General features: G+C 45.9%; 1 protein-coding gene across 7 annotated transcripts in view; it reads left to right on the forward strand.

The window, feature by feature from the left end:
* Positions 1–24,153, forward strand: part of DGKG (diacylglycerol kinase gamma) — a 200,826-nt gene that overhangs the window by 79,341 nt on the left and 97,332 nt on the right. For 5 of the 7 annotated variants that reach the window (XM_070406629.1, XM_070406630.1, XM_070406626.1 and 2 more), the window contains exons 12-19: positions 1,652–1,768; positions 3,118–3,210; positions 5,287–5,346; positions 7,738–7,817; positions 8,966–9,040; positions 11,732–11,817; positions 16,485–16,574; positions 18,584–18,744. In XM_070406629.1, coding sequence (XP_070262730.1) covers positions 1,652–1,768; positions 3,118–3,210; positions 5,287–5,346; positions 7,738–7,817; positions 8,966–9,040; positions 11,732–11,817; positions 16,485–16,574; positions 18,584–18,744 — 762 coding nt within the window. The remainder of the gene's footprint in view (positions 1–1,651; positions 1,769–3,117; positions 3,211–5,286; positions 5,347–7,737; positions 7,818–8,965; positions 9,041–11,731; positions 11,818–16,484; positions 16,575–18,583; positions 18,745–24,153) is intronic. The other 2 variants (XM_070406632.1, XM_070406631.1) reach the window with 1 other exon arrangement.

Raw genomic sequence — 24,153 nt, forward strand, 5'->3', positions numbered from 1 at the left:
CATGCACACACCTTTCCATATCCATGCTTTCACCAGGATGCATGGTACTTCTCCTGGGCTCAGGCCTAAGCCTGCACTCTGGCCACTTGCCACACACAGAGCAGAGAGAGGTCACTGAGGGGTCAGCAGGACATGATCTTCTGAGTCTCCAGGGGCAACCCAAGTCCTTCACCATCTCTTCCAATCCCAGAAGAGGACGGAGAAGGCAATGTGGTGTTGGTAGACAACCATAGATTTGGAATCAGAAGACCTGGCTATGAGGTTCTGCTTGACCATTTTATCAGCCTTGGAACCTAGGGCCGGTCACTTAACCTCTCTGATGCCTCATTTTATTCTCCATGAAACAGAAATAATAAGAATCTCGGAGCAAATTCAATGTGACCATGTAGATGACAAATTGATTCACAAACTGGATTCTTTATATCCTCAAATAAGTGACATGTCTGCTAGAATAAGAATTTTACCAAAAACCTTTGGAAGGAGGACTATTAACTTAATTGATAAGTAATTTAAAACTTTTATTTAATACAAACATGGATGGTGTAATGCAAATATTCCATGTGTTTCTAATAGTGTGCTTATAGCTGGCACTTCAGACTAGGTCCCTGTATACCCCCACAGTGCATACTCTCTTCCTTCTGTATCCAAAGTGCCCTTGTGGGAAACTTTGGGAAGTTCTGTAGAATTCCTAGGGGAGACAACCGAGGGCTCAGGTCCCCAGAATTTGGTGTCATGGGTCACTTTGCTCTTACAAACACACATATACATATGCATTCCCATGGCTTCTAGGTTCCTGGGCTGCCCTCGCACCATTTCCTGGCCAAGTACAACCAGCTTTCCAGGAAACAGATAGGAAAGCCACTGGCTGCTGACCCACACTAAGTTCTTTGGAATTCTCCTCTAACTTCCTTCTAGAGTGCTTCTCAACCTTGGCTATCCATTGTAATCACACAGGGTGCTTTAAAACCTTAATCACACAGCGTGTTTTAAAACATATTAACAACAATTCTCATCCTCAGAGACTCAATCTTAGTTGGTCTGCAGTGAGGACTGGGTATTAGAACTTGTAGGAGCTCCCCAGATGGTTCTGATGGGCTGCTGAGGCTGACAGGAAGTTACCCATCAGTGGTATCTCATTTGATCCTCCTAGAAAACATAGAGGTGGGGCTTATTATGCCATTTGTACAGATGACTCAGAGAGGTCTAGGAACTGGACAAAGATCGCCCTGCTGCCAAATGGAAAAATCAATGATTCCAACCAGTTTTGTCTGTGGCCCCAGCCCTCCTGTTTCCCTGCATCACGCTGCCTTCCAGAAGAGGGCGCACATGAGCACCTCACTCTGCAAGACAGACAGATGGATTGCCAGACAAGATGCTGCTCAGAGGCTTGACTGCCAGGGTGAATGAGCTATTCAAAACACAGGAAAAATGGTTTCCAACTGCCTCAATGAACAAAATGGTGGTCAGGCAGGGAGAGAGCGTGTCAGCGTAGTGCAGCAAAGCCGCCCGGCACCCAATCAGTGCATAAACTGAACAGGAAACAATCCCTCTGGCCTCACCCCTCTGTGCACCTCCAGACCCTTCTCCTCAGGCCCAGGCCCGGGGAGTGGTTCTGCAGCCTTCCCTGGCATCCTTCCCTTCCCTTCTGCAGGTGATGCAGCACGCGTGGGTGGAAGGGAACTCCTCGGTCAAGTGTGATCGGTGCCACAAAAGTATCAAGTGCTACCAGAGTGTCACCGCGTGGCACTGCGTGTGGTGCCGGAAGACGGTGGGTTGGTGCTCGGGGCAGCCCTGCTTCTTTTCAGTTGTGGTTTTTTGCTCAAGCTACAGCCCAGGAGCAGTGGACATCCTGCCAAAGGGCATAAGCAGAGTCAGGGGGGACACCTGGGAGGCCCAGAGCCCCATTCAATGCCCTGAGTCTAACAGTGCCCAGTGAATCACAAGCTTCCCAGAGAGAAGACAGCCCCCCAGAACCAGGGGAGTGAGGGCTGCTTAAGAAGCTGGCCTGTCCACTATCTATGTAGCCAGGCAGCTATGACCATTAACTTCCTTCGTCCGGGTGTCACCTGGGGCCAGCGGCACCACCAGAGTTGGTGAGGAATTAGGCACCAGAATTATGTTCCTCAAGGCAACAGAGGAAGGCACACTCTTTACAGCAGCCCCATTGCCTGGGCCAGAGGCCTGGACCTGCTGCCGTTAGCCGCAGCCAATGTCCACTTCCTCTCTAGACGCCCAGAACCTGCCAAAGGTCACCCTGCTACCACAGCTAACTCAGTGCCATGTCTTGTCCCCTTGACCAAGGCCCTTGATCAGCCTCAAAAAGGACACATCTCCAAAGTAAATAACAGAACTCTTAAGATGCAGAGGTTGTGTCAAAGGGTCTATTTCCAGCCTCTCATGAGTCTGTTCAACAAGATTTCCTTCCTTCCAGTGTCTCAGAGCCTAGGGAGCAAAAATCTGAGGCGGGGGGAGCTGGAATCCACATGGGGTGCCACACTGAAGGGCCACAGACAGGCCTGCAGCTATGGATAGCACTTGGTCTCCTTTATCAGCCCACAGAAGATTTGGCAGCCCTGACTACATACCACACACACACACACACACACACACACACATGCCACATATACACACATGCCACATACACACACTCAAAACACATATAACACACCATATGCACATAACACACACACACATTTACAGTGGGGCCTTGACTTACGAGTTTAATTCGTTCTGAGATGGAGCTCGTAACTCAAATTACTCATGTGTCAAATCAAGAAGTGAACGAGTGAGACACGTGATGCTGGGCTGATGTTGTGGCGTTCACTGTGACATTCGCTGTGCCAACTAGCGGTGGGGTATCTGAAGCTGGCTCGTAACCCGAATTTTAGCTCACAACTTAAAGCAAAAAAGCAGCCTAGAGACAGCTCATATCTCGAAAAACTCGTTAGTTGGGACACTCGTAAGTCAAGGCCCCACTGTAGTTATACTGCCAAAGCCAGCAGTGCAACAGGATTTGGAGAGCACTAGGTAGCTTGCCTCCCCAGGAAACCTCTAAACCCCATATTTAAAATTTCCTTGGTCTGTTTCACTCACTCTCATCTTCATTGTTTCCTCCAGTTTCACCGAAAATGTGAATTATCCACAGTGTGTGATGGTGGGGAACTCAAAGACCACATCCTGCTGCCCACCTCGATCTGCCCCATTACCCAGGTAAGTGCTGCTGCCCACCAGGGCTCTGATTCCCCCCTACCCTGCACACTTCACGTATGCAGTATTCAGACCTTCACCCCTCTCAGAGGGCTTCCTCAACAACTCTTGGGCTTGTGTTTTCAGCACAAGTTTAAATAAGGTCCATGCTGTGTCCACCAATTTGTGAGGGAAAACTCCCCTGACTAAAGTGGTCCCCACTGCTGACCCCCAGAATGCTCTGAAGTTGCCCATCCTGGAGAGCACCTGGCAGGCAGAGCACAGCTCAAGGTAGTCACCACCTGCACAGGCCAGGCCTCCCAGGCCACCCTTGTTCCTGTCAACCTCGCTCCTACGTCCCAACATCTGCCCTGATGATTTCCACTTGGGTGTCTCAGCCCTATTTGGAAATGGATGCAGCAAAATTAAACTCCTTTTATCCCCATCTGCAATTGTCTCTGTCTCCTGTGTTGAAGATTTCTCTTTTAAACTAAGCACCAAACATCTCAACTGTCCCCTTCCTTCTTAAAGATGTTGCCAAGTCCTGCTAATTCCTCACATCTCATCCTTGACCAGTTAGTCTTTCTCTTCAAAAAAACTGAAGGAAAACCATTTGGCTGCATCTATCAAGTTGGAAATACAAAACTCTATGACCTGATAAGTCCTGTCCTATATATTTATCTGAGAAATATGAGCATTTTTTCCACCAAAATACATGCACAAGAATGTTTGTAGCAACTTTATTGATAACAGTGAAAAACTGGAAACAAACGTAATGACAGAATCGATATCTATAAAAGCCTAAGTGACCGTTATGACTGAATGGCCAGAGTGACCAGAACCACTGGTCGACCAGTCGCTATGACATGCACTGACCACCAGGGGGCAGATGCTAAATGCAGGAGCTGCCCCCTGATGGTCAGTGTGCTCCCACAGCCAACCTCCTGCAGCCCCTCCCCACCCACCAGTCAGCCCCAATCACCCCTGGCCGGCCAACCTCCCGTGGCCCCTCCCCCCAGCCAGGGGCGATTTGAGCTGGCCAGCCAGGAGGTTGGCTGCTGGCCCTGATGGGGACTGGGCGAGACGGCCCAAATTGGCTCCAATCGCTGGCCAGACTGAGGAACTCCACCCATGCACGAATTCGTGTACTGGGCCTCTAGTATATAGATAAATAAATTGAGTCATATTTGTATCATGGAATACTACATGGAAAAAAAGCTATGTTTAATTGCAAAAAGGGGTTGATCACAAAGATATACTGTTGATAAAAAGAAGCTAGACTCAAAAAAAGACATGTTCTGCCCGGCTGGCGTGGCTCAGTGGTTGAGCATTGACGTATGAACCAGGAGGGCATGGTTCAATTCTCAGTCAGGGCAAATGCCCATGTTGTGGGCTCAATCCCCAGTTGAGGGCGTGCAGGAGGCAGCCAATCAGTGATTCTCTCTCATCATTGATGTTTCTATCTCTCTCTCCCGCTCCCTTCCTTTCTGAAATCAATAAAAATACATGTTCTGTGATTCCATTTCTATGAAATTCAAAAGCCAGGCAAAACCAATAGATGTTGAGAGTCACAGCAGCATAACACCTGAAGAGGCAGCAAGGGCAGAAATTCATCTGGCTGGAGACTTAGATCTGAACATTTTACTATGTGAGAAATAAACCTCCACAAAAATAATAATCATAATTTTTTAAAACAAAGAAAAAAAACACAACTAAAAAATAAATACTGTTCTCAATAAGACATCATTTAGATAGTGCTAAGCTGAGAAGCCAGATCTAAGACCTTGCTTCTCAGAGCTCAAGCTTCTAAATCAACAAAGTAGATTTCTGTCAATTTTAGTGTTCCCTCTCCCCATGTCCATTCCATTCCAGAGTCTCAGTGTTAATGTCAGAGCAAATGATCACAGAGACCTCAAGAGTCCTCGAGAAACCCATAGGGGAGCATTTCTTTTTTTAGGTCCAAAGCCCCACTTTGCAACACTCCTCATTCTGTACTGGTTTTCTAATTCTCTTTGTTAACCATTTGTTTTTCTTCTGATTCCTTTTTCTTATATTAGACTTTTTTTCCAAAAGATGCTTATCTTTCCTCTCTTCTCACAGGACAGGCAAGGTGGGAAGTCTGATGGTGACGCGTCAGCCAAGGATGAACTTGTAATGCAGGTACCTCAGTATCCTGAATCTGATCATTCATTCTAAGTTGGTCCAGGGCTGTGGAAAGGAAGATAGGGTTTGGGTGCTCCTTTCTTTCCATTTCTTTACATTTACTTTCTCATCTGATCAATTACACCAATTATATCACACAAGACACTTTATTTCCAGCCTCTGGAATTACCTTTGACCACCACACTGTAGGCAAGTGGTGGGAGGGGGGTTGGTTGAGCCCATGGCTGGCCAAATTGGCTTTATCGCCTTTTTAAGAACAAGTTGCTTTAGAAATTCCAATATGCTCACCCCCTAAAAAATAACAAGAGTGTGGCCTAAAAATATACAATAGATTTTCCAAGACTGCCACGCTGTCTCCAGAAAGCAATAGGCCAAAATGAAGCTAATGTATCCAAAAATTCTTCTTTATCCTGAAACACATATTTAAGAACTCATTTTTCACTTAGGTTCACCATTAAACACCTTATCTTTGTGCCTTCCCCAGAGGTCCAGGGATTGCAGGGAGGTACAAAGAGTACTAACTAGGAAAGAAATAGGAAATGAGGGCCTCCTCCTCTTCCTCTGAACCTTAAATTTCCTTGTTGGGAAAGGGGCACAGCAATCCCTGCACTGCCTACCCCCAGAGGTTCCCTGAGATTCAATGACAACATGCAGATTAGTATTTTTAGAAAATTAAAGCATAAGCAATAATGATGGGGGATCTTAATGATGTGAGAAAGCTCCAGGTACCTATAAGGACAGAAGTCAAGTGGAACAGACAGACAGACACACAATGCAGGCCTACCAGTTGTTTACAACTGGCATCCATTTGGTTATCCTGCATCTGTACTAATTGGGCAATGCCCATGCTGTATAGGATGTTGAATATTTTGAATACCACTCCCAGAAGTAAAAATTACTCTTCAGGCTCCAAGATGCTTCACACAGACATTCACCCTAAGGCAGATGAGAATATTCCTAAAAATCATAATAATTGGTGCTGTCTGTTTCAAACAGCATGGCTCTGGGTTTGTTGCGTTTTCAGCCTGGGATCTGGGAAAGTGAGCATCAGTGATTATGGAGCAGAGTTGTGTCTCTGTATCAGTGTGTCCTTTAGCTAAACCCATGAGTATTGATTGACTACTCACTCCTGTATCTGGTGTCATGAGGTCCTTGGTACAAGATTTATACACACACACACACACACACACACACACACACTGCTTTGGAGGCATTTAAGATCCAATGGCTATTTTTGAGACATTTACCTAAGAAAATGGAAAACAAATCAACAAAAACAAAAGAAACCCAGAAGGTATTTGATGTTTCAAGTGCAATAGCTTTAGTTGCAGTAACTAAGGAAAACTTCAAAGAGGAAGTAGCTCTTGCACTGGGCCCTGAGGTTGCAAAGAAAGAAGAGGGCATTTCAGGGCACTGAGCAGGAGAAGAAACCAGGGTGAGCAGGCCCATAGGGTGGGAATACAGGAGACACACTCTCGAGGGTAAAAGCCGTGTTTGGCCAGAACTGCAGTGAGGGTTAGAGTGATTAAGAGATAACAGTTGAATGGGGCTACACTGAAATGCTTTGGATGCCAGGTTAGGAGTTTTGGATTTTATCATTGGGTCAATGAAGTGTTATTAAAGGTTTTTGAGCAAGAGTGGCATGACTCATATGATATCCTGGGGGCAGCCGATAGGGCTTACCTGAACTGGGAAATGCCTGGGCAGTATGGTTGCTATGGCAGCTGCAGAGAGAAAGGGGCGTTCCAGGGAAAGAATTTGGCAGAACAGGGTTTCCCTGGTTGACTGGATAAATAATACGGCATATTTAAATTGAAGCAGGGAGTCAAGAGTGACAACCAGTTTGATGGGGAAAGAAGATAGGTCAGGTTTGGGACATGTTGACGTTTGGAGCAACCTGATGGTGAGACATCTGGTTGAAGGTACCCACTGGACAATGAGAAATGAGGAATCAGGGCTCAGGAGGAAAATTGGTGCTGGGGGAATTTGTGTTTAACTTCATGAGTGTTATTTTACTTAGGAATTTGACCAGATGGCCATACCGTTGAGGGTCATTTTCAGTTGTATCCCTCACAAAATCTAATTTTGTGCTGTGGGCACAATGTCTCACCATTGTTGAATGATTTGAAGTTATGATGCCACTGTCCCATCTCTTCAAACCCTGTCACCATTCACACCACTCAAAGGCCACTCAGGCTGAAGACACTTAGCTGCTTAACCCCTCAAAAACTCAGCCAGTGGACAAAGACCTACCTCCCATCCTCCTCTCCTCCATGACTATAACTGCTTCCTACCCACCTCTCCCAGATGCTGTCTTAGTATAAACTCTCATCTCATTCCCCTGGTTGGCTGAAACAGAGTTAATTTCTTTTTCTTTTACTTTTTAAGTACAAGATCATCCCCACCCCGGGTACCCACCCCCTGTTGGTCTTGGTGAACCCCAAGAGTGGAGGGAGACAAGGAGAAAGGTATGTTCTCTTCTTTTTCAAAATGGGTCCTTTCTTCCCCTCAGCCATGATAGAGTGGACTGAACAGAGACAGGCAGACCTGGGTTCAAATCCCAGCCCTCCTACTTAACCACTTGATGACCTGGTTCAACTGACTTAATGTCCCTAGATCCCTTCTCTGTAAATAAATAAGAATTTCTCCTCTCATAGGGTGGTTGTGAGGATTAAAACACACCCAGTGCTTAGCCTGGGGCCTGTCACAAGAGCCATTATTATGGCTCCCAGAGTCAGACCAAGTTCTGAGATGCCTGTTAACTTCCTAATCTCTCAAGTCTTTTCTTGATTAAGAGATGTGGCGGGACTCACCGATTGGGACCTCCTGGCTTATCGAGCCCCTGAGAAAACAGGGCACTCAGCTCATCCGTGAAGGAAATGCCCAGTCTGCTGGAAGCACTAAGAGAGTTGGAGGAGAGAGGGGGAAAGGGCAAAGCAGCCCTGCCCCCAGTCCTGTCAGCTCTGGGATAATGTACAGATGGCATGGGGATCTGGAATCCAGGTTAAAAATGATAAGTAGAGTTACAGAAACAACTATAAGACCCCTACCCCAGTCCAAGGGGCAGAGCATCGCTTCTGAACTGACCTGGTTAGCCTCAAGCTGAGCCTTGAAGCCAAGCTTAGGTGTGGTCATTGCCCCCAGCTCTCTCCTGCCCCAGCCCTACCTCCTGTGTTTCCTCCTGATTCCAGTATTTGGGTGGCCTTACCATTGATGCCTTTGTATAGTCCACAAGGAGCAGAACTGTACAACCTAGAACATACAGAACATTTGAGAGAAGGTCTCCAAGAAGAAAAAGCGTTAGGAGAATAGAAGTTCTGTTCTCTGAGTTCTTCTGCCCTGTCTTCTCTGCAAGGAGTGATACTTCTGGCATTGGGGGGTAGAGTCTTGGAGAGTGGAGAGGCCTTGAACCAGGGGGTTAGGGCATGAGGGATGCCAGCTAAAGCTGGGACTTCAGGGTCTGCAGGGTCTGCATTCAGTCTTTTCTGCAGCAGGGTTTAAGCAGACTCTCATTCCCACCATCAATGTGCTCCAGAGGTGTTTGCCCTACTGTGGCTTCTCATAATGATATCTCCATCTCTGCCTCTCTCTCTCTCTTTCTTTTTTTTCCCCATAGAATTCTTCGGAAATTCCACTATCTGCTCAACCCCAAACAAGTTTTCAACCTGGACAATGGGGGGCCTACTCCAGGGTATGGAGATACAATTCTTACTCCTAATTACTCCCCCTTCCCCTTAAGTCTCTGAAGAGTATATCTTTATGTCACCTCCCCCCCCCCACCTCTTTTATTTGTGTACTTGTCCTTCTTGCCCTTTCACTCATTTTCTCTTCCTTTCCTTACATCTACCCTTCCTCCTGGAGGTACTCAGGAACTCTTGTTATGTTTTACTCTGGGAGGTAGCCTCCTGCATGTGCTATTCATTTGATTGACAGGAAGGGCGGGCCGGTACGTTATTTTAAGTTATTTGCAAGGCTGTGTTAGCTGGTGTCTTCATATTGAGTCATCAGGGAGGAGGAAAGAGTTTCCTTTTCACTGCCATTCAGTAGTTCTGCTGCATGTTCTGTTGTGGGTCATTTTAGGATCAAAACAATTGGTTATTCCATGAAATCACCTTTTTTCTGGATTATCCATTTTAGAGATTGTTAAGTACTCTATGACCCTTCTCCTATCATTTGTCTACTGGCTCTTTCACTGCTCATTAGAGAGGGAGAGTGACAACAGGAGGCAGTCCTTCTGCACCTTGATGAAAGGTCTGGAGGGAGGAGCAGGGCCTTGTGTTAGCACTAACATGATGAGCTGCAGGGCCCTGTAATCAGAGACTCCTCCAGCATCAGGCAGAAGGCTCTCAAAGGCTGTTCTTACCACACAGAGACTGTGCACCAGAAACAAGTGCTGGCCAGAGGCTCTCTAGGCTCCAGGTCCTCAGATCTGTGCCCACTGGGCTGGGCTTTTCAGGACGCTTTGCCCAGCCTCCTAACCCGCCTTCTATACTGGGTCCAGCAAGCCCCTCAGAAGGGCTGCTGTAAGGACTCTAAAAGGGAATCTGTCTCTGTCTTTGTGGGTTTTTTTTGACACAACTCTATCATTTATGGCAGTGGTAGTGCAAGACCAAGTAAAAGGGAAAAAGAAACCTAAGTGTGGATTCAGCACCTCTGCCACGATTTAAAACTAATTATGGCTCAGTGGTCACAGTTGGATTCCCGGTCAGGGCACATGCCGGGTTATGGGCTCAATCCCCAGTGGGGGCGTGCAGGAGGCAGCCGATCAATGATTCTCTCTCATCATTGATGTTTTGATCTCTCTCTCCTTTTCTTTTTCTCTCTGAAATCAATAAAAGAAAATTAACAACAACAAAAGAAAAACAGAGCCCAGCTACGCTGTTGCAGGTGCCATCATGGTCACCATGACTGCCAATGACTGCTCCATGATGACGTGTGACTGAGCAGCAGCATATGGACACCTTTACTAGCCCATTCTCTTTGGGGACATTTTAATACTTGAATGCAGTGCTCCTGCTTAACCTCATCTGCCCTAAATTGTTTTTGCCCTCGACGACGAGCCAAGTGACACCTTCTAGGGCTGCTGTGCTGAGTATCTCAGAGGTGTCAGTCTGTACTCAGACAGGCTGTGTAGGTGATGGAGCCTCCACTCAGAGTTCACTTTCCAGAGAAGAGCAGGGAAGGAAGGGGAAGAGAGAGTTAGTTGTACTGTTGCCAAAATAAGCAAAATATGGATTCCTCTGAACAAATAATAGAAAATAAAATGTGAGTTTGCCCACACCTGCAGCAGTCATTCAGTAAACCCAGGGATCTTCTCAGACCACCAGGTTGGGCAAGGAGGAAACATTGAGCTTCCGCTTCCCAAGTCCCACCCCAAGATGTCCACAGGTCACATTTGCTCTGAAACAGAGGTTCTTAACCTTCCTGTGCCAGGAACCTGTTTGGCAGTCTGACGAAGCCTGTGGACCCTTTCTCAGACTAATATTTTTTAACATATAATCAGGGAAACTAAGTTTATTGAAAATAGTTATCAAAATGTTAAGAAAACAAATGTGTGATATGGGAATATATGTGATTTACTAACACATTATGTAGCAAATTCCAGAGGCAGGTCAAATAACTATTGTAAATTCGAAGCAGTGATATACATGAATGCTAGTATGAGATATCTGCCATTAGCTATAGCAAAACATTAAAATACTTGTGATTTTGACGCCTGACAAAGGCATGGGTATTGGTAATATGTTTGTGATTTGTCGTCTACATTCACAAGAGAAGAAAATGCTAAATTTCAGTTAGAGCTTAGGAAAGATAAGAATGTAACATTTTAACTCCAAGTTCATAGTCCTCTGGATTCTATCCACAGACCCCTTGGAAGTTCATGGACTTCAGGTTAACAGCCCTACTCTAAAGGGTCAAGGCCCCCTAAGTGCTCACTGCACTTAGGTCTGGACCCACAGGAGAGCTGGATAAAGATGTAGCTAGTTGAGTGCATCTGATTTGAAGGGGCGGTTGTGGGGAAAGAGCAGGCAGGAGAGCCAAAGGGGAGTCAAAGTGTTGGAGGTTAGTTGTACTGTTGCAAAAAAAAAGTGCAAAATATGGATTCTTCTGCACAAGTAATAGAGAATAGAAAAAAAACATGTTCTGTGTTGAATGTTGAGTCAGACTCTCCTTATACAAGGATGGCCCCTGAGATTCATATTCAATGGTATTGCTTAGTAAGTTCTGATTTCAGAATATTAAGTGACCCTCTCAACCCCAAAAGGAATCAAGGTTATAACATACTCCCAGGGAAAGGGGTGGGGGGTGGAGGGACTCTGTCTCAAGCAGTGTCAAAGGTCCTAGCAAACAAGACCATTTGGGCCTTTCTTCTACTTCCCAGACTGAACTTTTTCCGGGATACTCCAGACTTCCGTGTCTTGGCCTGCGGAGGAGATGGGACAGTTGGCTGGATTTTGGATTGCATTGGTAAGAATGGGCTGGGAGGACCTTTGCAGTTTACTTATAGTAAGTATATTTAAAGTCTGAAGAAGGCAATAAAAAAAGAAAGAGGAATGTAGCCATGTCTTGCTCATCCTTGTTTCCACTCTTGGACCAATGCTTGACTAAATATTTACTTTGGGTGGAAAAACAAAGAAACAAGACCATGGAAGGATTTCCACAGGTACAGATGGAATAGTTTATTTCAGGCCTTGCCTCAAAAACATCTGTCATGTCCAGGGTTTGGTCAATGGCAGGATAGGCCAGATTGGGTGGTCGAGAGGGGGGCGGGGTGTGTGTAGGTGTGAGACTCCAGGCAGAGCCAAGGTGATGAATAAAGGCCAAAGAACGAAGTATAGATGCATGTTCCAGGGAAAATCACCTTGAGATGAGTACCAAGAGTCCAAGCCCAGAAAGCACATATATAAAGTGCAGACTAGTGCAAGCAAAGAAAGGCCACATTGGGCTGTGTCCAACACACTTAAATCAGAGGGGCAGTGGTGAGAGCCCAGGCTGAAAATTAGGGTTCCTAATCCAGCTCTACCTGATCTATGGGTCCTTGGACACATGACCCCCAGTAAATAATGGAGACTGACTCTGAAATCCTGGGACGAGAGCATATTCAAGATCTAACCCTGGAGAACCTAGATAAACACTGGGATGTGGAACATAAGGGCGGAAAAGGGAAGAGCTTGGGAGAGCCATCATTCAAGTCCAAGACTGGGCCCAGAGCGACAAGCCCTGGGCTGCTTCTTTCTTCCTGTCATTCATTCCACAAATACTGTCTGTGCACCTCCTGTGCCAAGTTCTCCTTGAGACAATGAATAAACGGACAAAAATCCCACCCTCAAGGAGTTTTCCTTCTAGAGGGAAGACACAAGCAATAAACAAAGAAGTAAGTGAAACATATAATATATCAGAAGGTGATAAAAAATATATAGCAAAGAGGGGGCAAAGGGAACACAGCTGTGGAGTGAGGGCTGCAATTGAAATCCTAGTGGTCAGGGAAGACCTCTCAGAGCAGATGATGTTTGCGTGGGGACTTGGACAGGGGTGAGCCATGCGGATACCTGAGGGAAGAGCAGTTTGGAGGCTCCTGCAGTCACTCAAGTGAGAGATGACCATGGTTTGGACCACAGCAGAAACAGGCGATAGGGAGACTGCAGCTGGAAAATTTTCTTGGTACACTAAGTTGTTACACTGCCACATCTAACTGGATACTTTATTTTGAAAAGTTATGCTATAATGCCCATTACATTTAAGCTTCTAAATGGGAAAACAAAAATAAAATGAAATTACCAATATTTTTGTGTCAGATTTTGGATATCTTTTGAAGGTAGAGCCAATAGGATTTGCTGACAGACTGATGTGGGAAATGAGGACAAGAACAGAACCAAGGATGGATCATGATGGACCATGAACAGGGCAGGGCAGGGCAGGCTGGCCTCCAGGGGTCATAAGCTGACCCCCTGGAGGGGTGGGACCAGCACCTGCACTCCTGCTGCTTTTGGCTCCCTCACAAGCACTTTGGTTTCCATAGAAACAGCCCTGCCAAGCAGCCACCCACACTCTCCTGTCACCTCCGGCTTGAGTTGTTTGTGGGAGGAGGGAGGTGTCCCCTGGGAGTCAGGAAGGAAAAGCTGATCAGTAGAGGATGGATGGTTGCAGTACTGAGAGCTGCTTGCATGGTTCCCTCTCCATCATAAAGGAGAAAGTAGGCTTTGGTGAAAAGTTTTATAAAATTCATCTGCAGAGAACACAGGTGATAGAAGCTGCTCAAAATAGAAAGAAAGAAGGTCATGTGAGATTATCTGCTTTTTACAGGTTAGTGGGTCAAGGAGAAAAAAATCAGTGGTAAGAGGAATAATGGCACAGTGTTCATTCATTTATTCAAGAAATATTGGAGCAATTATTCAGTGTTCTCTACCACTCCCAGTTGGTCCCCTCCCTGATCTGTTCTCCCTCTATAGCCAGAATGGTCTTACCTAAATGTCAATGGGTTCATGATGCATGTGAAGCACATAAATGGCTTCTCATTATTCTTAAAACAAATACAAAAACTCTTCAAATGATGTATAGGAATCTGCGTGGTCTAGCAGCTGCCCACCCTTCCAGCCCTATACCTCCATCCTTCTCCCTCTAGAGTCTAGACTCAAGCCACACAGTTCCTTTCTCAGACCCTTGGATACTGGTAGACCCACCCCTTCCACCACAGGGCTTTTGCCCGAGTTGTTCCTCCTGTCTGGTATGCTCCCCTGGTCTTTGCTGGTCAGTTTCTACTTCAGATCTCAGCCAAAGTGTGTCTTCCTCAGGAGAGCCTTTCCTGACATATCCCCAGCCTCTGTCACCTTATTATAGGACCACACTCCTTTCATCTTCAGCATAAATTTGAAATTTATGGGAAGACCTCATTAATATCTGTCTCTCCCCTTCGACTACCACCAGAGCCTAAGTCATAGCTTTTTTTTACCTGCTTTTAGAGCCATAGTACATAGTAGGCCTTCAGCAAGTATGTATGGAGATACTGTGGTGAATGAGATAGAGATCCCAGGAGGTTATAGTACATTCAGGGAACAAATGAATAGTCAATTACAAGACATTGCGATGAGATTATCCCTAATGATAAAGAAACATTCTAGAGAGGCACCTGGTCCAGACTAGGACCACCAGGGAGGAACTCCCAGAGGCAGCATCTGAGATGAGCCACACAGCTTGTGATTTAAGGCACTGAAAACGTTAAGATGTGGTTGACATGTTGGATGGGAGGTTGGAGCGGTAAGAGATGAGGCTAGAGAGGAAGGCAGAGCCTGGAAGGGCCTAGTGTGCCATGCTAAGGGGTGAGGGGAGCCCCAACAGTGTGAAAGCAATGGACTAACATGATCAGGCTTGTGGTTCAAGGATTTCTCACCTTGGCGAACGTGTAGAGAACACATGAGGGGGTGGAACTGGAGGCTGAGAGGGCCAAGAGGAGACAGTTGCAACCATACCAGTGGGAAGGAATCATATCATTCCTGAACTCAGGCATCACTATGGGGATAGACAGAAAAGGTTTCTTGGAGATCTATTAAGGGAGAAAGCTCACAGAACTTGATGAGTGAATAATGTTGGGTGAGGGAGAGGGGAAACCTAAGATGGCATCCAGCTTTCTAGCCTCCACACTGTGAAGATGGTTGACGACAGAAGAAAGAGCAGATCTAAGGAAACAAGGGTCTTCCAGGCAAAGGGAACAGAGTGTGCAAAGGTAGGGAGGCATAAACACTGACTATTTGTTCTGGGAACAATGAGAAAGTCCATTGCTTTACTCCATCCTCCATCTTAACCCTCCCACTTATAATCTCAGCCCTGGGTTTTGCCAGAGCTCAGCCACTTCTGGCACAAGTCAGACAAGCCAGGGGACCTATGAACTCCTGTTTTGCTGGGGCAACCCTAGCATGATCCTCATGTAGGATGCTGATTCCTGTAGCATCCCAACCCCCTACCAGCACTCCCCCATAATATCATTCATTGTCCCTGGCACTAGGTGAACTGAGGTTTATGTAAATAGGCACCTTCTTGAGCCCAATGGGTGTCTGCACCTCTTTCAACTTTCTTAATCAGCTAACATAAACTTCTGTAGATCTTCAGCCAGATTAAAACATACATGGTCTTCTGTGCTTTCTCTAATGGTTCGGTCTGATGCTGCTTCACACCAGCATGGAAAATAAATTTAGGAATCCGTGTATTTGCAAGTCTGGGAGGAGGTGAAAGTGGCAAACTGCTACCTGGGTGCCAAATGACACATGGAGGTTTTCCGTTAGACACACTGCTATGTTTAAACTTTTGAACACGAATGACTTTAGGTGTGACATCTTCAGTTTTCCAAATGCCTCACTATTCCCTGATGTCTCAAACCCACCTGTGCTACTGTCTATGCACCTGCTCAGTCCTTGAAGAAAGGAGGACCATGTTTGGAGCTCTAGAGCTCTGGGTTTGGATCCTGGCTCTGGAATTACTTTCCTCTCTCTTCCTCAGTGTCTTCATTTATGATGAAAATGATAAGACCCTGCAGGGTTGGTCTGAGGAGTAAATGTAACAAGTGCTGGTTATCACTAAGGATTAAAGCTGCACAAACTACAGTAATGATTTTTGAGGTTGCTGTCACCCCAAAGGAAAGGATTGGGGTGAAATTATGATGAATAGATGCAAGTTACAAGGAGACAGATTTCGTTCACTATCAGAAAACCCTTTGTAATGGTCTACACCAGTGATGGCGAACCTTTTGAGCTCGGCGTGTCAGCATTTTGAAAAACCCTAACTTAACTCTGGTGCCGTGTTACATATAGAAATTTTTTGATATTTGCAACCATAGTAAAACAGAGACTTATATTTTTGATATCTATTTTATGTATTTAAATGCCATTTAACAAAGAAAAATCAACCAAAAAAATGAGTTCGCATGTCACCTCTGACACATGTGTCATAGGTTCACCATCACTGGTCTACACACTGCAGATGCAGGAGATTACTTCAGCAAGTAGTGTGTTCCCCATCATGGGAGGTATTCTAACAAAGAACGCTATGGAAGGGTTCAAGCATCAGGTCAGGGATAACTAGATAACTTGGACATTCTGTAATCCCATGACATATGGTTCTCTCATCCTCTTCATGGGTTGCAGATAAGGCCAACTTTGCAAAGCATCCACCAGTGGCTGTCCTGCCTCTTGGAACAGGAAATGACCTGGCCCGATGTCTCCGCTGGGGAGGAGGTGAGTCTACCTGGGAGTGGCACTCCCCTGGGGTCAAGCTTTCCAGTCGACAGGGATGCTCCACAGAGCTAGGCTGAACTTCCCTCTAGGGATCACATTCCACAGATTAATGCTCAACTCTGGGGTCAGATAGACTTCATGGTTGTTTCCCTGCCCTGCATGCCAGGCTTATGCTTACCCCTCACTACATCTCCTGTCATCCTGAAACTATCTGCTTATTGCCTGCCTTCCCCAGTAGAACAAGTCAACTTTAAGGTAGAGTCTCCTTCCCAGCACTCATCACAGTAGGGGCTCATTTAGACAGGTGTTTTCTGCATAAAATTCCCCCTTCCCAAATTACTGATCTTCTTCTGAATTAGGACTCAGAATGCAGACTGAAAGGCCACATCATCGGCTATTGACGGCATCCAGATCAACTAGCCCCCTCCTCCCCCCGCCCCAGCCATGGACCCTCATTTTGAAAAGTTCAGAAGGGGGAATTCAAAGTGGTAACCAGCTTACAAGACAATAGGCAGGAGCTAAGTTGAGATCTTTGCAAACTACAACAACCCCCATGGAGCTGGGCATGCTCCAGAAAGTGCAGAAGTTCAGATCAGCCCAAGGAGCCCACAAACCAGTCTGGCAGGTAGGATCAGAGTGAGACTGAGGATAGCTGATCAATTTAGAGAGCAATTCAAAACCAGGCCAGGCAGCGGTCAGTGTTCAGAGGCTGGTGCATGTTTGGGGGCAGAGCAAGTGAGATCCAGCCTAGAAGGAAGTTGGCAAGCACTGGAAGAGCTACCAGGGTCCTCAGCCACACACTGAAGCTAGAAAAGAGCCCTCTGTTCAGAGAGACAGGCAGAGTGTGGCCCCGCACTGTGAGCATTAGGCAGCAGAGACAGGCACCAATTTCATGCAGGAAACCCAGCCTGCACGCCCAGATAGTTTTGAGGCCCTCCGCTATGTAGCTGCTACCACTGCTATCTTATCGGGCATCCCCTAAGTTGCTGACCAAAGCCATGACAACTTGAAAATACTCCTCAAGGTTGCCCCGAAAGTAAGCAGGAACACAGAAGTGTTATTTGAAAGAAAAGACTGTCTGTCCCACTAACCTCTCACTACTTACAATTCACATTCTATGTTAGTTTTCTATTGCTACATAACAAATTATCCTAATATAGAGGCTTAAAACACCCATTTTTAGCTCCCAGTCAGAAGCCCTAGTACAGGCCCTCACAGGCTGAAACCTGGTCTCACTAAAGCTTCCGGGGGAAGAATTTGCTCCTAAGCTCACTCAGGTGATTAGCTGAATTCAGTTCTCTGTGATTGTAGGATTGGGGACCTGTTTCCTTCCTGGTTGTCTGCAGGGACCACTCTCAGAGGCAAGAGGCCTCCCTCATGACTTGCCAGATGGGGTCCCTCTATCTTCAAAGCTGGCAACAGAGAATCTTCCTCATGTCGAATCCCTCTCAAGCTTCAAATCTATTTCTTAAGAAAAGCCCAGTCCTTTCTGAGGACTCCTCCAATTAGGTCAGCTCCATCCAGGATACTCTTCCTCTCTCAAAGTCAACTGTTTCACGTTATGTACCTAATTGCCTCTTATTCATGGGACCCAGGGCAGGCAGGAATTGGCGGGGGAAGGGGGGGTCATCTTAAAATCCTGTCTACCACACTGTCCCTCTCTGACATGACATGGTCTGGAAATGGGTCCTCCCCTCTGCCATATGCAGCTTTCCAACCACCCAGCCCAAGTCTCCAGGGCTTGCTTCAGCAACACAGCCTGCCCACTTTTGGCCAGTCCTGCCCCACTCCCCTGCTGCTCTGGCTTTTAGATCTCCCCAGCTTCTTTCTATTTGCTCCAAGTTGCCCTCTCCTCTGTGGCTCAGGGAACCTAAGTGTCTCTGGCCCACAGGCACATTGGGGGGACTCCAGGTCACAGATGCCCACAGGATTCCCTGCTCTGAGCTGCCTGTACATCAGCGACAACTTAGCTTTCTGCTTTGGGACAAATGCAATGTTATGCTCCACAGGCTATGAAGGGGGAAGCTTGACAAAAATCCTGAAGGAAATTGAGCAGAGCCCCTTGGTGATGCTGGATCGCTGGCACCTGGAAGTCATCCCCAGAGAGGAGATGGAGAATGGGGACCAGGTCCCATATGACATCATGAACAACTACTTCTCCATTGGTGTGGTGAGTTGGCCATGGATTGCCTTTCTGCATGGAAGAGAAATGCTTGGGCAGGCAGGAAAGGTTCTGGTCCACCATTGTCCTCCCGGCCTGGTCTCCCCTACTCTTTACCTCTCCTGGCTGCCTCCAGCCTTGACTTATGTCCAAGCATCCTTGCATCTGGACACCTTAACTGTACCAAGCCCCCATCCTTGGTTATATAGGAAATTCCTTCTCCTATAATTTTAACTAACCGAAGAAAAGACAGGACATTTTTAGAAAGACATATTTACCCTTTGGATAATTTGAAGCAGTTAAAAGAAAAGTAACAGCAAGAAATAACCAAGGGGCGAGTTCAGGAGACTCTCACCCAAGCTTCCAGAGATGTAACTCTGTCCTCCAGGGAGGACTGTGTGAGTCCAAGCAGCTTGACTGGCTTAGCTTTCAGAATTCCTTCTCTCCTGTTTTCTCCCTTCATCTCAACCCCATTCCCCTCATTCCAAGTGCTCATAAATCTCTGTGGCTTCTCCCCTGGCTGACCCCCTCCAGCTGAGCTCTGTGCTCCTCCTTGGTGCTCCCACAGCCCTCTGTACTTATCCTATCAGTGCACTCACTACATTAGATTGAAGGGATTGGTTGAGTGTGCCCGTCACCCTCTGCCAACACACACACACACACACACACACACACACACACACGTAGTGCCACATTCCTCTTTCTCCCTGCAGCCCCCAGCACATCTAATGCAGCACAGTTACGTTGTGTTGATGAACTCAACTTCTGATCCAAAGAGGATGGGGTGGACACTGCTCCCCAAACTGTTGGGGACGGGAGAGGAGAGAAAAGGGATCCAACACTGCCAAAAATAGAGCTGGGGTTTGGGAGGCAGGTGCAACAAAGACAGTAGCATTTACTGAGCTCCTACTGTGTGCTCTCCACCGTGCCAGACTTTATGAATTCTAGTCCTCAGAGCAATCCTGCAGGAATCTTGTCCCCACTGTCCCCATTTTACAGGTGAGGCCTCAGGACACTGGACCAGGAAAGGGCAGAGCTAGCACATACACGCTGTGCCTCATTCTGAAGCCAGGCTCGTTCCTCGGTGTCCCTGTCTTGGAATTTAGCTGTCTAGCTCCATATTATTTGAGTCCCTCCAGATTCCAACTGTGTGATACCTGCACTCCTCAACCATCCTTACCTGTGCCTCTTTTGACAATATTTTAGTGGTTAAAAAAAGAGAGAGAAGGGAAATGATAAAGATATTGTGCAAGAGCAGGTTTAAGGAAAGGATTTTGTTTTTTAATAAGAAGAGTAGAAAGAGAACAATGGAAGCAGAAATGATTACTACTAGTAATGATACCTTAGATTTATAGAATTTATAACTTTCCATAATTACAGATATTTTCTTGGTTCTGATGACTGCCCTGAAGGGCGGTATTATCTCCATTTCACAGGTGAGGAAACAGAGACAAATTAAGGGATTTGCCTTCATGTTTTGACTCCTAATCCAGCACTCTTTTTCTACTACTAAAACAGAAGAGAGGCATTGCTGGACACACAATCGGGTTCTGAAAGGATGGAGGTGTTGGACCAGGAGTAAATTCAGGGGTCTCTGTTCTTGTTTATCTCCCCAGCTCCCTTGGTCTCAAGTCAGGGAGACATCATTCCCTAGGCCTTTTCCATCATTCCTCTCCAGTGACCTAGGCAGACTCCTCCCTCCTCTTCTTGGCTCAAAGGCCCCTCTCCCTTTCGGATCACCTGCTTAGGCTCCACTTCCCACAATGGGAACATGCAATCGTCACCTCTTACAAATCAGGCATGACTGGCATATCTAGCATTCAGGGGGCTTCCCATCATTACCTTTTCACAAAAACTCAAGTCTTTTGCCTATAACAACTAGAATATAACTTGCTAACATTTATTAGGTACCTACTGCACACCAGGCATAGTTTCCCTGTTGGTAAGTATTGTCATTATTCTTTTGTACTTTGTAAGAAGGAGCTAGAAAGATACAGAGTGATGAAGCCTGGAGCCACTACTGCCTGGATCCAGAGCCCACTGAGCTGTGAACCATGAGCCCTGCGGCCCCTGCACAAACCCCTCTGTCTTCATGCCACCAAACCGGCAGCATTTGGGTGGGGGGGGATGGCGATGATTCAAAATTTAGTCTGTGCTGGCTCATCTATGCCCCTTGTCAGAAATGCAAATTCTACTCCCTGACAGATCCTGATTCCACTCCAACCCACAGTTTTACTTCCTTACAATGATTCAGTTGGTCTGGACAAAGTCTGGAAATTTGTATTTTTAATAAGCCCCTGAGATAATTCTGATGTAAATGGTCCCCATGAAGTCTTCAGTGAGTGAAGACCATTCATTAGAGCAGAGAATAGTCCAAGGAAGTAGTTCTTCAAGGAGCAGAAACCAGAACTGAAATAAAAGAGAGAAAAGACAGGCAGGGGAAACCAGTACCTATAAGCAACCAGCCAGAAATGAGAGCTGAGCTGCAGGACAAGTGACCTGCCTTCAGCCCTAAATCTTCTCTTTTAACACACCCAGACTCTGGTTGCCAAAAATACCCCTGCCTGTCTCTACACAGTGCCATATGCAAAAGGGGGTGAGGGGGCACTCACTTAGTATTAGCTAACCAAATGAATGAACACAATAAGAGAATAGACAACCTCCCCTCAACTAGATAACCAAGCCTAATCCCCAGAGCCAACACTGATCATGGTTTTAATTCATTATTGCAAATAAACTGGGAAGGGAGGGAAGAAGGCCAGCTAATTGTCCCCCAAGGAAATTCATGTAAACAGATTCTCCATCACACTCTGTGGTCAAGCTATTTATTTGCCCTGGGTTGACTTACAATAATCCAATCTGTTCATCCTTCAAATTATGAAGAACTTCACAGCACCTTTTCTTATAATCCCTCCACACGTCTTCAGCTTGTGCATATTTAATATTTTATTGCAAAGCAGTGAGGAACCAGGGCTGTTTTTTTATCTCTTTGGTGTGCCCTTAGCCTTCTTGCAATAAAATGTTTGCAGGGTTTGTGTGCTCGCTCTTTAAAAATTGGAAAGGCAAATTCTTGAGAAAACAAGTAGCCAACACACAACCCTAACAGAACCTGGGGCTGACATTTGCAGAAGCTCTTGCTCCCTATTTGACTTCCCAAACTTTGTAAGACGAGAAGTAGTATGTAAACCAACCCACAGTTTTACTTCCTTGTGATGATTAGAGGCAGACTCCTTTGGCAAAGAGAGCCGTGCAAAGTCTTTGGCTCTTTTGAAGGACTTGGAATATCTGTTAATATCAAATGTCTGCTGCCTTACACTTACAAAGGTGATGACAATGACTGCTGCTGTGGAGCCCATAGGTGGTAAAGAACTTGCCCTGACAGTTCACTGGTCCCCTTGTTACCATACACCCCATTTAATAGAAAACGCTCCTGGCCTAAGCAAGGAGTGACTATGGCCTCATTGTCACCACATTCCCATAACCTTTGTACATGCCAGCTCCTGTTGGCGAAGCGTGGAGATAGCTGGCCTTCTCAGTCCCTCTGATAACATCCATTGGCAGGAGATTTTAAACATAGTCATTCAGTACGCTACTTCCTCTGACTTCTCTGGCCTCCTCGTCTCTGCTCTTTATTTTTGGATTGGCAGAAATGTCAGGATGGCCAGGTATCAGTGACAGGAAGTTTGGGACTGAAATAATTCCTGGGGCATGTGTAGCTCTGAACGCCTCAAAGGCTCTGCTATCACTGAGCCTTCCAGGATGAGTGAACAGCTAATCCCTTGATTCAATGAGATCTATTTCTAATGCTGAGGGGCCCCAGGGGCCAAGGAGAGGCCATAGTCATCACACCAACCCATGCCATTCTCCACCTTACAGACTGGATTTATCAGACTTCACCAGCCAAGTTTCTACAATGGTACACGTCCTACCCATTAGGGAATTTATATTTTTTAAAAATCATCATTGTCTCTGCACCTTTGGACTCCCTCAGCCTCAGGTTTTTGTCTGTCACCTGTGAGAGCCATGAAGGTACTAAAACAATGGGACTCACCGAAAGGTGTCTTGGACAAGAGTTCGGCACTGTTTTTAATCCCCCAATCTGCCAGAATTTTTCAGAATAATCCAAACTTCAAATAATCTGGTTATTTTGGCTCCTTTCTTTTTATCTCCATAAGTTGTCAAATTGGTTTAGAAATGCATTGTCCAATATAGTAGCCATTAGCCACACATGCTATTGTGTACTTGAAATTGGACTCATCTAAATTGAGAGATGCTATAAGTGTAAATACAGACTAAATTTCAAAAATGTGGTATGAAGGAAAGAATTTTAAATATCGCTATAATATGAATTATATGTTATAAGTATAGCATTTGTTAATTAAAATATATTATTAAAGTTAATTTCCTCTCCTTTTACTTTTTTAATGTAGCTACTAGAAAAAATTTTAAATTTATTTCTACTGGACATCGCTGGCCTAGACATCCCAGCATTTCAGAGTTCAAACACTGCTGCTTAGATTTGGAAGGGGTACAAAAATATGTTCGAGAAAGAGTAGCCACATGTCCTCATCGCTGTCATCTTGTCTTTACCCCACACTTCATAGAAAGCACCCTAGAGAGTGAGGCCATCAGAAATGTCATCATCACATCCACAGGCTTGCAATTCCTATCTACCACCCACTCCCTTCAGTACAGAATTCTCCTTTTGCTGTAATAAATACCAAAACGTGGTTTGAACCATTGTAGCACTGGTTTCCAAAATTTAAATGAAATCACAACTAAGTGTAAGGACAGCCAGCTCAGTACCTGACAGAGAGAAGCTCAACAGAGGGTAAAAGTGAATCTTGACTCTCGTTTGGATCCCCAGGTAGGGAAACATGATCAGAGCCTTGGCCTGCATTGCCTTTTCAAGACTGAACAGCAAAGGAACTGCTCAGCTCTCCTTTGCCACTTTGTGCATTTACCAAGGAATCACACTGTCAAATTAGGACCCACATGCTTGACTAATAATGTTGTAAAAGCTGGTCTTTGTGAAAAAGAAGTTTTGCAAAACCTAGTTATGAAAAAACAAAGATAATCGGAACTACACTCTGTGCACATGTCCCAGAGAATAAAAAGGCCAGAAGCCCATCGCAGCAGCATTGGGGGCAGGGAATCATGGAGTACAAATCATGCCAGGCAACATGTGATTGCTTTTTTCTTTTCTTTTTTCCGACAGAAGAAAATTGGTGCTTCAAAGGAACACAAGCAGATGGGATATGTTCTTGAATTCTAGAGAAGCATTTGACAGATGTCAGTGAATTTTGTTCAGAGTGTTCACTGAAACTTGCTCAGGGAGAGGGCGGGCCACGCAGTCTGGCAGCATGAAGCGCAGCTGCAGGAGAGCTGAGCAGGCTGCACGGGCCCTGCAGACAGAGG

Source organism: Myotis yumanensis, unplaced genomic scaffold, assembly GCF_028538775.1.
Source record: "Myotis yumanensis isolate MYYU_CA2020_CCGP unplaced genomic scaffold, mMyoYum1.0.hap1 SCAF_2, whole genome shotgun sequence".
In the NCBI taxonomy this organism is placed as follows: domain Eukaryota; kingdom Metazoa; phylum Chordata; class Mammalia; order Chiroptera; family Vespertilionidae; genus Myotis; species Myotis yumanensis.